The following is a 12,953-nucleotide window of genomic DNA, read 5'->3' on the forward strand; positions in this document are numbered from 1 at the left end:
ACAGAAAGAGGTGCAAAACCAAAACCCAACCCAAACCGAAAAACACATGGGCTGGCCTCAAGATCAACTAAGCCTCATGTGAAGGAAGGATACCAGTCAGTCCTCAGGCAAGCATCCAGAGTGCCCACAGCCCATCTGGAGATGGAAGCCCACACTGGAAGCTGTGTGAGGCTGGCAGGAGGTGGTGGCACAAGGGACCACCAAGGGCAGGGACTGAGGCAGCCTCCCTGTTTGCAGAGGTCAGACAGACTGGTGAGGAAGGTTACATTAACCTTCAGGTGCTCAAGTTCACACACCTCTTTTCTCCAGTAATGGAAGTCATAGTTTATTGCAACAAAGAAGACACTGGAAGTGTGTGTTAGCAGAAGAGGTGCGGGAGAACAGGATCTCCCAGCAGTCCAAATTCTTGTGCAGCTACATACTGAACACTTGCTAAAGCCCTGAAAAAGCCAGAAGGAGCAATGAGGGGAGTGGGGTGTGAGTGATGAGCTACTCTGCTGTGAAAATGACCAAAAAGTAAAGGCAGTCCAGTGTGAGGAGAGTTCCACAGCAGAGAAAGCATTCCACTCTCTGATCGCCTTCCTCTCCCCTTACGCTGCCTTTAATTTAAGGAGACAAAGACAAAGAAAAATCTGCTTGGAATCCACCCTGCATCTGACCCGCCAGGGCCTCTCTTCTCTCAAGAAATTGTTTCTCACACATTACACAAGGGAGCAGGATAAATCCCACCATTGGATTTAAACACCTCTGCATAAACACCATTCAGGGTCTCATCTGACCTTTATCAGATTTGCCAGGGACCACCTGGGACTTGGCTGAGACAGACCCTTCTCCAGGTGCTGGTTGCACTGGATCTCACCTGCTCATTATGGTCCCAGAATAAAGTTGAACTACCACTGCCCAAAATATCCTGACAGCACTTTGCTTGTCACCTATAACCAGCACACACCTCAGTAACAAGCCTAATACAGCCTGTGCTAGGCACCTGACAACTCCAAGATGCTTAAACATCTTAAAACTAACTCAGCAGCACCAGAAACGGGAGAGATGCAACCTTACTAGTCAGTACCCAGTCCACACGCTGGCTGCTGCACCTCTGGAAAGCACAAGAGATCACAATTGTTATCCACACTTATGAATAAAATGTTCCTTTTATTTTAGTCAAGTATCAAAGCTATTTATGGATACAATAACTATACATTCCAATTGAAAAATAGATTGTGCTCAAAATTGTTAAAGCAAGTCACACACAGTCTGTTAGGAACACAAACAATCTCAAACCTCCCAATGCCTTCAGCTCCTGTCTGCACTCAGGAAATCAGTTTGTTTTGTTCTGAATGATTTTCTGCTGATTCTCAAGACATTCCTTCAGCTTGTCTTCAGTGAGTGTCAGCCTCTGCTCCAGGATGGAAACTGTCTGCAAAACAAAGTGAAAGCTGCTGTTGAGCTGCTCACAAAGACACACTCTGTACTGTACTCTCAGTATGCAGTAAAATGCTAAATTCACAGAAGTATTTCAAGGTATTTCAGGGCTGGAACTCCAGTGTCAGCATTTTAGCAGGGCAGAGGCCCACCTGACTTCAGAGAGGAGCAACAGAAGGTGGTGGGAACGAAGCTCTCCTGATGACAACACCAAGCACCCATTTTGGCACTCAGTGCCTTCAAATTGGGCTCTGCATTTCCTTTCATGTACAGTTCTGTCCTTCCACACTCAAGAGACACCAGCCACTGAAGAGCCACCGTCACTCTTCCGCTAACAAGACACACAGATTTTAAACAGTTTTGCCCAGTTTTAGCTCTGATTTTACCTCTCTGCTTTCAGCTGTTTCCTCCCTTCACTCAATGTTGTTGATTTGCTGTAATTAAAACATGTGAAACTTGCTGGACAAGCACAATGACAGGCAAGAAGACCCTCCCAGCATAAGGCAGTGCAACAGGCAGTAGAGGGGAACTGAAACTCCAAGTGGCAATATCTGCCTCGACATAATACCTACATTTCTTTGTGTAATCCAGTTACCCTGCAAAGGATTGTTCTATCTTTCTCCTCGAGCTGAAGTCATCATGTACAGGATGCACAGGAAGAACATTTAAACCACGTGGCAGTAAAAGCTTCTGCTGAAAACCTTTTATTGATCACTCTGAGATAATCAAGGGCCCCAGCTATGCACAACCACTTTCAGCTTCCAAAGACAGCAGAATGGCTGATAATGGGCGGTGATGATTTAATGCTTTAATAACCATAAACCTATCAGCAACAATCAATAGCTTCACATTTTGGGCATTTTTACTGCATAAATAACATCCTCTGTTAAAAACAAAGGATGTTCAGAACCTTGGACTTCAATAAAGTAGTTCAAATAAACTTGGACAACCGCTGTTTGTATAGCAGTTATACATAGAAAGCCTTTTAATAGCGCATTTCGTAAGCACATCTCTAAGTGCCTGACAAAAGCAAGCAGGTCTCATTATCCCCATTTTACAGCTGGGGAAACGAATGCATAAAGAGAGGAAATAGCTTGGCTAAGGCCACTTGAGACTAAGAAAAGTCTCCTGTAAAATGATTTGGGGAATGAGACAAATAGTGGGGGAGAAAACAGACATAGTGAAAACAACAGCAAGCACTGTGGCAAAGCTATCTTGCCAGACTGCACATCAGCAAAGTCAGGAAGGGCCGTGCATCAGAGCATTCACCACAATATGCCCTTTTTTCTTCCCCAAACATAGTTCAAAGTTTATTTCTAATATATTTCTTATTTCTGATCTGTGACAAGGCAGAAGAGTTAACTCCTGCTGCTAATGCAGCACTGCTGCACCTGTAGAAAGCTCCACCTGAAAGAATTAACCCTGCATTGCCAAAATATTCCTGTGGGCTACAGAACCAGCTGCATTTAAGGAGTTTTTTTTCCTCCTTCATTGCCATCCCTTTGAGGAACAAGAACTACAGTACGCAGAGAACCAGAAGAAATGTTGTAGAGCTATCAGGTAACATCCCAGGTGCCCCATGGCCAGGAGGAGCCCTCCCACCTATTCAAAGGAGAGAGGACCTTTTCCTATCCAGCCATGCCATTGCCTAGTGACTGTCCTAGAGATCACGAGCGAAGCTACTGAGGGCAGAACACAGCAGGCTGAATGTCTACCAGTGGTGTACAGCAAAGATCTTCTCCTTCCTGCAACCAGACAGAGAATGAAACGCAGCAGGGATCTTGGCTTTTCCATTTAAAAAAAGAACAAGTAACTCAACACTCTGTTAAAAAGAGGGGGAGTGAAACATTGCATCAAATTTCCTTTAGAAAGATAATCAACTGAATTAATGTCCCAGTCACACTGCCCTGCTAGAAGCAACGCCCCAGACTACTCGTGGTTCCTGTATCCCATGATTTACTGCCACCATGAGCCTGTCAATACAAGTTAAGTGCTGTTACATGTGGCACCATGGGACTAAGCACCAGGAAAGCGTTGAATTTGTAAGAAAGCTGTAAGGAAAATGTTTATTGGAATGGAAAATGCATGTAAGTATAAGCAGAAAACTTGTAGTGAGTATTTTTTGGAAACTAAAAGTGGAAAAGTAGCAGTCAGAAATGAAATCCAGGAAGTCCAAAGTAGGAATCGATGACTACAGTCCATTTAGACTTGAATATATGATGCCCAAAAATAGACAGGGCATCTGACATCCCAGGAAGGTAATGGAAAGCACAAATATGGCCCAGCTGCTATTAGTGCTGTATTGTAACTTGCACAGAAAAGAAAAACTCCCTTATTAGCAGCTGAGAGTTCCATACTATTTCCATGTTGCTATTTATAAAGCAAGTCCTCAGCAGGCAAAAGAAACTGCACCCTGCTCAACTCCTGCATGACTTTGCTATGGCTTTTCAAAGATAACAACCAACACTTAAGGCAAGGAGGAAAATACTGCCAGCCAGACTCAGTGAGGATTCACTGGAGGCAGGTTTGCACTCTGTGGCAGGCTCTGGGCTTCCTGTTGTGTCAGGAGCACAGTACACGTTTCCATTACACACCAGGGAGTAAACGCTCGAGAATTTATTAAAGTTGTGGCTCAAACTGGCAGAAGAATAACAGCTTAGGCTTAAATGAGAAAAAAAGATCAACCTATTTATTTTTTAAGGAGTACTTCTGACATTACAGTAATATACTGAGCATTACTGTGGACACCTGGACAGAATATGGAATTTTTCACAGAAAACTTAAATCACTTCTACCAACACTTCCTGTAACATTTGTCTTCATTTATCTTCACAGACTCAGTGCAGAAAAGCCAGCTCTTCTCTTTGGAAACAATAATGAGAAACTATGTAGGAAAAAAAGTTACCTCCTATTTATGTTTTAAATTCTGGGGAATATTCAACTTTATTCTCCTCCAGGACACCTAAACAGGCACCCAGCAGTCACACTTGCTCACCTGATGACAAGCCCCTTATGCTATTCCTAAATGTTATTTTTTACTCCCTCAACCCAAATACCAGTGATCTGTCATGTTGTTCCAAGATGCCTTCATCACTATTTTTTCCTTAGTCCCTCTTAAACATGCCCTTGCTCGATTAAGCAGCACATACAGTGTAAGAGCCACTAGCCTGAGGGTCGAAGCTTTTGCAGTGGCCCTGGAGGGGCTTTTGAGGAGTACAGATAAGGGGAAACAGGTGCTAAGTGAATGCCAACAGAAACCAGTTCTACCAGCCCCAAAGGAAACCTGAAAAACAGAGTCCAGAGCAAGGGAGCAGAGGTTACAGCAACCCTCTGGAGCAGTGGTGGGAATCCCTGCCAGGGGAGAGATCCACCCAGACAGATGGCTGCTATTAGCTAAAGCAGGACTTGACCTGGAGCTGGGGGCAGGCAGGCAAGGGCACAGAAGGGTGGAATAAGTAACACTCAGCTCACCTTGCTAAGGGTGACTGCTCTGCAAGCTAAAAGGTGCAGCTCCTGCCTTGCAAGCAGCACAAGGGGTTTTCAGCATGCCACTCACACAGGCTTTGAGTCAGCCACATAATAGCACGGGGGACAGAACACTGCTCCAATGGGTCAACAGTACTTGGGGGACCTCCCTGTCCAACCCCCCTCCAAAGTCTCAATACAACAGTTATTCTGATCAGGTAACAACAGCTTGGCTGAACCACTAAGGGATACAACCCTGCAAACTGACTGCACAGTAGATGTACTCTTGGCTCTGTGCAGGCAAAATTTGACACTTGCACTTTTATTCCTGTTATTTCATAGCAGAGAATCCCACTCTACGTTGATCTCAAAGGAGGCAGAAGTAGTTTTCTACTTTTACTTAAGCAAAAAGAGCCTCAAAATTTTGCTCCACCAGTTTTTCTAAGCACATGCTAAAAGATTTTGTAGAGCACTAACATATCAAACAGTACAAGAAAAAACATTACTTCTGCCACTTCAGATTTTTCTTTCCCATCTGACATATCAATTTATGAAGACAGCATTTTCTTTTCAATTTATCAAAAAAATGCACCTGCAAAAGAACAGACAGCAAATGCAAAAGTGTGTAAGTTTCCATGCTCTCAGTTTCCCCACTCCACTGTGCGGGTACAAGGAAAGACTTAGGGATGGGTGCTTTTCATTTTCACTTTTCAAGAAGTACAGTGAAGACTGCAGATGGCCTGCAGATTTACAGAATGAGACTTGTCAAGTTTGACCTGGAATTACAGGGTTAAGAGCTCTGACCTCTATTGAGCACGGGCAATGCTGGTTTGTTTTCAAAGAGCTAAATGCCCTGCTGTAACCTCTTATGGTTTTATAGAACTACAGAATGTTAAGGGGTTGTAAGGGGTTAAGGGGTTTAAAGATCATCTAGTCCCAACCCCAATGCCATAGGCAGAGACACTTCCCACTAGACCAGGTTGTTCAAGGCCTAGCTTGAACAGGGTTGGTTTTCCCTAAAAATGGTTATTTCAGAGCCAACTTTATCCCAAAACATGACCAAGAAGTACAATTAAACCGCATCATAAAAATGCTGTGTTAGCATCTGAGGGTCCCCCTTGACAAGTGCTAATGGATGGGTTTGGAGGTACCTATACACCTGTAGGGCACAAACTCATGACACCTGGGCCAGGCTGCTGCACAGCACTGAGGCAGCCCATTGGCTCCATGCTGGCAAGTAAAAATGTTACAAGGAAGGAGCACAGATGCCAACCTGCAAATACACCAGTTAAAGTGAAAAATATTGACAAGAAGAGGCCCCAGTTATTGAATGTGGACCACTAAAATGGAGCCCCAACACCCACTAAATACAGTCCTGCGCATATTTGTAGCCCTATGCAGAGTTAGGAATTAGCAAATATCCAGGTAAGCTAAGCCTGGAAGACCCTTCTCTCAACGATGCGGTGAGTGAAAGAAACCACCACAGGAAGGGTTTGCATGGGGTAGCTCTATCTACCTTTTACCAAAAAAAAAATTAACTCCTTCCATTAACCAGTTTGGTGTTTAAAACCTGCAGGATTAAAGGCTCGTGGGAGAACTTGTGCAGCAAAAGTCACTCTGAGTTTCAAGCATGAACCTGTCTGGCAAGAAGAGCTTCTCCTACCATAGTAAGTTTTGCCCCAATGTGCTGTCAACATCCCTACCATCTCAACACTCATGACCCTCAGAGCAGACCCCTGCTATAACCAAGCACATTTAAAGAGAGCTGGGCTGCCCTCCTCATGTGCAATTTGCATCTTAACAGTTCTGAGATGGGACCCAACCAGCTAATAGCATGCTCTGAAGCATTTCAAGAGCTGGCAGTTTAGACTAACTGAGGAAGTTAAGCTTCATCTCAGAGTATAACAAGGCATGAAGCCTTCACAGCTATTATCACTTTATCTGGCAAACAAGAATATGCAAGGGCTAGCCCTACTCCAGTGGTCAAAACCTTAATCTCAGAGAACAAATACACAATTAAGGTGGGCTTTGGTTTAAAACAAAGAAGAGGAATGATTTCTAACAGAAACAATAGTTCCTCATGTGCTGGGACTAAAAGGAGAGCTGCTACCCCAGACATTTTAAATAAGGTCTGTAGCTCCTTACCATCTCAATAGCTCTGAATGCAAACTGTAAGGTGAATTCTCACAAAGCCTATTTGCATAGAATATTTCACACTGAGCTGAGTTACAGACAGTGGATTAATGACTTCAGAATGAAGAAGACAGACTGAGGGAAGAGTGCAGCACTACATGTACTTTCCTGGGTTTACCTTGTAACATGCTTCAAATTCCACAAACTGTTGTTATTGTTCCTACAAGATAGTTCCTCCAGTGTGGCTGGACAGAAACATCCTGGTCAGTGCAGCTGTACAGCTGTGAGTCAGGAAGTCCCACAAACCCCTCAAATGCAGGTTTTGCACATTCATCCAAGGTCACTGTTGGGTCACCTGGACGAGGAATACATGACAATGCCTGTAGAAGGACAAATGCTAGCACTGGCCTGGCCTCATTAGGATTCCTATGTAGAGCTCCAGATCTGCTCAAGAAGTTGTGTGGCTAAACAACCTCCATGTCTGTTCTCTAGTGCAGGGCAGAATTGCTCATAGTCCTACCAGCTCTCTTGAGCCAGCAGTCAGATATGCTACTGAGGACACTTGAAAAGTAAAGAATTTTGCATCTTTAGCAGCCCAAAGCACTACAAGAAGGAAATGGCTAGTTATAAAATTCAAAACCAGTACAGCTCAGCTAACACCCTCTTCTTACTGTTATAATGAGGCTGGTGAGGCACTGGCACAGGTTGCCCAGAGAAGCTGTGGATACCCTACCCCTGGAAGTATTCAAGGCCTGGCTGGATGAGGATCTGAACAACCTCACCTGACAGCAGGGTTGGAACTAGATGATCTTTGAGATCCCTTCCAACCCAAAGCATTCTATCATTCTCAGCTGCCTCCTCTCCTTCCACCTCTCAGTACACTCCACTCTCTGCAGACACCTGAATCACAGTTATGCAATCCTTTCACTAAATTATAGGAGCAGCCATGGTGCAATGCACAAACCTACTCCTGTGGTTGACTCAGTACAGCAATGAGTGATCACTCACAGTGCTCACTGTGCTTTTTACAGTTGGAAAACCATACAAGTGTACCCAAAAATTCTAGTACCATCCAGTGTTTGCCAGACCAAACAGCATGGTCAGTACCAATCACGGTGACCAAAGGGACCCTGGGGGACATAAAAGGGTGTCCTTTGTATTAACTCAATCCCAGCCACAAAGAAGATGAGCCACAGGCTCTGCCAGTTTCTTCCACACAGGGTAGGGACACAAGGCACACAAGCCTTCTGCAGCTGAGCCTTTACATTTACAGACTTTTTATTAAAAATGTTTCAGCAGACATTGCTGTTGCTTTAGTCTTGACAGCTGATCAACAAACATTAAAGTGATGGCACTTCCATCAGATCCTGCCAGTTTCTGGGAGGGGATGGCTGATGGTTTCGGTGCAGGTACAGGCAGCTTCCTTGGTGTAGAGCTCCCAGACCTCTGGGGCTAGACTGGCCCAGCAAAAGAAGTCAGAAAACTTCCAGCTTCACCACACATATAAAACACAAGTTAGGATGAGCTACAACAAAATATCAAGCATGTACCATGACAGCAACTGCACACTACAGAGGTCAGAACCCCAAATGACTAGAGGTCTTCCCCAACCACAAATACTTTAAAGTCTTCCCACATCCAGGCCCTGACTCCAAAACGATGCAAATCGCTGGCCTAAATGAACTCAGCTTCTGGTACCCAGTGGCTGAGGAACAACTTATACTAGTCTTCAAAGTCTGCTTGTGAAAACAAATCGTGGGGAGTGTTTAGTATTCCTCCTCATTGAAGGAAAATGGAAGGTGAAGGTGCTGTGAATATCCAGACAGATGACCAGCACTCCAGGTCCAGCCTTCAGACAGCATCCTGCTAATACAGCAGTATCCCTAGGAGTGCATTTAATTTAGGCAGTCTTAGAAAGAAGAAAAATGTATTTGCATCAAGATTTTATAACAAGTATATTTTGGAACTAAATTTCATAAAAAAAAAGAAGTAGCTCTGCTGAATTACACAGAGGCCTGGCAGCAACCAGGGTAGTGCACTTGTTTTGAGTGAGAGATCAAAGCTACCGAATCTCCCAGAGACGGGTCTGACTCACAAGAAATAGCCGCTATGTCCTCTAAATAGAGATTTAAAAACCAAGCTCATCTGACATTTCATAGATTTTTCAGATGGGAACTTTTTTCATTAGTGTTTCAGTTTCAAATAATTTCTTTTGGAATAGAAACTACTTGCAATTTTTCTCCTGTGTATTGAGTCTGCAAGTGGGTGTTCAGGTCTTGAGAGCAACATAGAAACCAAGGCATTTGTGATAAGCAACGGTAGAAGCACTTATGACAGTTCCCAACCTCTAAATCTTTCTTCTTGACTTGAAACTACTTGAGGTCATAAAGGCATTTATTTTACCAAACCAGCTGCTTAATTTACATTCAGTGCCTCTCAGAAAAGAGGGGCCACATTCATTCCTCACCAACACAGGCATTTGAGACCACATCTGAAACAAAGGAAAAAACAACCTGATTTTACTCATTTTCATTATAAGCACCGCACACACAAACATTGCCAGTTTTAATTAAAAAGGAACTCAATTGTGTCCAAGTCTTTTTTTTAATGCTAAAAAATTTCATTAAAAGAATTCTTTTCCCTCCCTCTACCTTCAATCTTTTCTGGAGTGAAATAATCCTTTAATCTCACAAGAGCGAGATTGTCCTTCAATTCAGGACTGGATTACTTTACAGATTTATCAAGTCTTCTCCATTTCACTGTGTTGTTTTCTCCCAGCTTCAATGCAAGATTAGTTTGGGGAAGCATATAAAGCCGTTTCCTGTGGGTGGATTATCGCAGCTATTTATGAATTTTTATGCTAACCTGATTCTGAACTCTTCCTTTGCAGAAGACATCTTCCTTCCCACATAAAACCAGCAGCTTTTGCTTCAGTGCCTGCTGCCCACCAGCACTACAGATTAACAGAGTGAGCACAGCAGCTGGAGGTGTTTGGAGTGAGGACAAGAGTATATAAACTCTTTGAAGATGATCATTGCAAATGCAAGTTTTCCAGTGCAGCCAAGATGGTTACTCACAGATGACCTTCTCTGAGAAATGCAGTTCAGCTGTAAGTGCAGAAAATGCATTTGAACCAAGTAAACCTTTAATATCTGCTTCATTTTTTGTTTCAGCCAAAACACACCATTCTGTTCCAGGAAGTTATCCAAGAGACAAAATCACCTCATTTTCCCCTTAAACTTTAATATTCATCCCTCCTCTTCATATAGGCACTGAGATCCTGAGATCCAGCCTTCAATAATAATAACATAAAAAGATAAACAGTTTGCACTTTCCCCCTTTTCACATCTCTGAAATGCCAGTAAAGGATTTTTAAACACTGAGACACTGACAAGATAACTAAGCTGCAGAAAAAGGAGGAGCAACACATCTGTATCATACATTTATTACTCTCATCTTCCCCACTCCTTTTCCAGAATCGAATTGCTTGCTTTCTTACAAAGGGGAACCAGGGTATCCAAGTAATCCAGAACTACTAGGAACAACTGGCTTATGTCCAGGCCTCAACTCCACCCTTCAAGGGAGCAGAATTATTAAGTATGTGCTAGTCATCTGAAAAAGACAAACATCAACTTTATTTGTTTATGTAGTATGGCTAAACACAAACCACTTTTAGGAAAAAATATGAAGACCCTGTCAGGTCACATTAGAGCACTTTCCTACAAGCAAATCTAAAGATGTTCTGACAGAGTTTTGGGGAGGAGGAAGAGAAGAAGGTTTCATTGACTCAAAAACCAGTTGAAACAAAGTTGCCAAAACCTTAAAGAATAACATATCACAAAATTGACAACACAAGAATGAGGCTTTGTAAATCTATTCACTATAGTGGCTGGTCCCAGCCACTAGATTCTTCTGATCCTTCTCTCTGCTCAGAACTGAAGTGCTTTGCTGTTGGAGCAAGTCTGCTCCAGTATATCCTGTTGTGTGGGACAAAAGACCTCTATGGCATCAGTGGCTGGTGACTGGCTGGAAGAGACCTCTTAATTGAATAAAACCAATCCCACTGTATCCAAGTACATGACACCACCATTCATCTGGAAATCTATTGTCAACAGAGGAAAGGTACTACTAACAGGTGAGCAGCAGATGACGCAGCTTCAAGTGTGCAGCTCAGAACAAAGCCGTGAGCTGGCAGGAGATGACAGCCCACAGCTGATGTCTTACTATCACCTCTTTCAGCAGAAATTCAAAGTATTTTCTCTCCTTCCCACTTTTACATGATACTAGGTTTAAACCTTGAAATGACAGCTACAGAAAAAATATTAGGAAAATAAATTAGGCTTGTATTTGCATAATTTCTCAAACTAGTTTATCACAACTTTAAACCTTCCCCCACTGGTACATTATACCATGGTAACACAGTGTTGGAAACTACAATAACAAAGAGCACAGGACCTCAAGGCACCACATCAGAAATATATCTAAGGTCCCATGGAGCTAACAAATTATAAATTCCCAGAAAACCCATGGATGCCTATATCAACAGAGTTTCTGGAAATACCACAGGGACTCTGTCCTTTCCCTTCAACTGCATGGCCCTGCTTATGCCCTTAGACTTCTCTTTAAACAAGCAAGATTCAGGAATTGTCGTTTTAACACACTAGGAGCACCCTCAGCCCTTCTCCAAGAAGGGAAAATATTGACACCTGTTATGTGCTATTTATGAAAGGTTTTTGTTCTTTTTGAAGAAGTAGCTGTGTCCTCCCTTCACAAAAAGAGGTCAGCAGGCCCAAAGCTGCCCTAGGAAACACGCATTGGTTTGAACCTGCCACGCACAGGGAGCAGCGCCCGTTTGTGCCTTGGCAGAAATGCCTAGGGAAGACAACCAACCCCAAACCACCAGCTGCTGTTTCCATTTCACTTGGACCTCTGTGAGCACTCAGCACACCACAGCTCCTACCACCCAACATCTAATTGTATGGAATCTAATTGTATGGAAGAGGGGTAACAGTGGCCCTGCCACAACTGCATTCCCTTCTCCGCTACCGGCCATCAGCAGTGGAAAAGCCAAAGTTTAGACATGTAATGCCCTCCACATCTGCCTTGCTACCCGCCCACACGCCTCCTCTTTGAGGGACCTCCTCCCTCAGTCTAGGAATGAGGACTCCTTCCAGGCTCATTTGCTTAAGTTTATTTGGTGTTAGTTTGTTTTGCTGCTAAATATCGAAACTTTGGCATGAAAATCAAGAAACCATTTCAAAAGTGTGTCAGGAGCATCTACCTGTACAAATCCATTAAAATGGTGTTAACATAAAATACAACATGCACAGATGGGAACCAGTGGGAAATTAAATAATTCAAGGATGGCAAAAAAAGCTACAAAAAGGTAAAAGGTTGCTGAATGCAGAGTTACTCAAGGCAGCTTTTTGGTTTTTTACTATTTCAGGGCTATTTCCAATTTTATCCTATAACCTACTAATTTATTCCTCCCCCACTGATCTCAATTTCTCTTTCTGCTGGCTTAAAACAACATTTGGAATTTTCTACTGTTACACAATATCTTCGACAGAGATATCTGCACTGCTTATATTTAGGTTAAATCCCACACGTACTGTTTACTGCAATATTTGCCTTCCCTAAACACCTATGAAGTTGAAAAGGAGCCATGACACATCCATCATCAGAAATGTGGATCTGATTTACGTAATGAAAGATAACAATCACATTCCAAGCTTACTAGGGAGATGTAAAAACAGTAATAAAATATTTTGTGTATACACTGGGCAGCTTTTTACTCACAAGGATGAGGGCCCAGTGTCACAAGATTCCCCTCCCCTCCTCCAGTGTTCAGCCTTTTAAAGATCACAGGAAAAGTGCTTTCTTGCACTTCTGCCAAGTGAACTTAAATACCTTTTGGTTTTCATCCTACACTA

The 12,953-nt window shown here is 43.1% G+C and overlaps 1 protein-coding gene across 1 annotated transcript in view; it reads right to left on the bottom strand.

Moving 5' to 3' along the window:
• Nucleotides 1-1,318: 1,318 nt before the first annotated feature.
• Nucleotides 1,319-12,953, bottom strand: part of POC1A (POC1 centriolar protein A) — a 49,510-nt gene continuing 37,875 nt past the window's right edge. The window contains exon 11 of the mRNA XM_009081151.1: nt 1,319-1,417. Within this exon, the coding sequence (XP_009079399.1) occupies nt 1,319-1,417 (99 nt within the window). The remainder of the gene's footprint in view (nt 1,418-12,953) is intronic.

The sequence above is a fragment of the Acanthisitta chloris genome, unplaced genomic scaffold (genome assembly GCF_000695815.1).
Source record: "Acanthisitta chloris isolate BGI_N310 unplaced genomic scaffold, ASM69581v1 scaffold12428, whole genome shotgun sequence".
Taxonomy (NCBI): Eukaryota; Metazoa; Chordata; class Aves; order Passeriformes; family Acanthisittidae; genus Acanthisitta; species Acanthisitta chloris.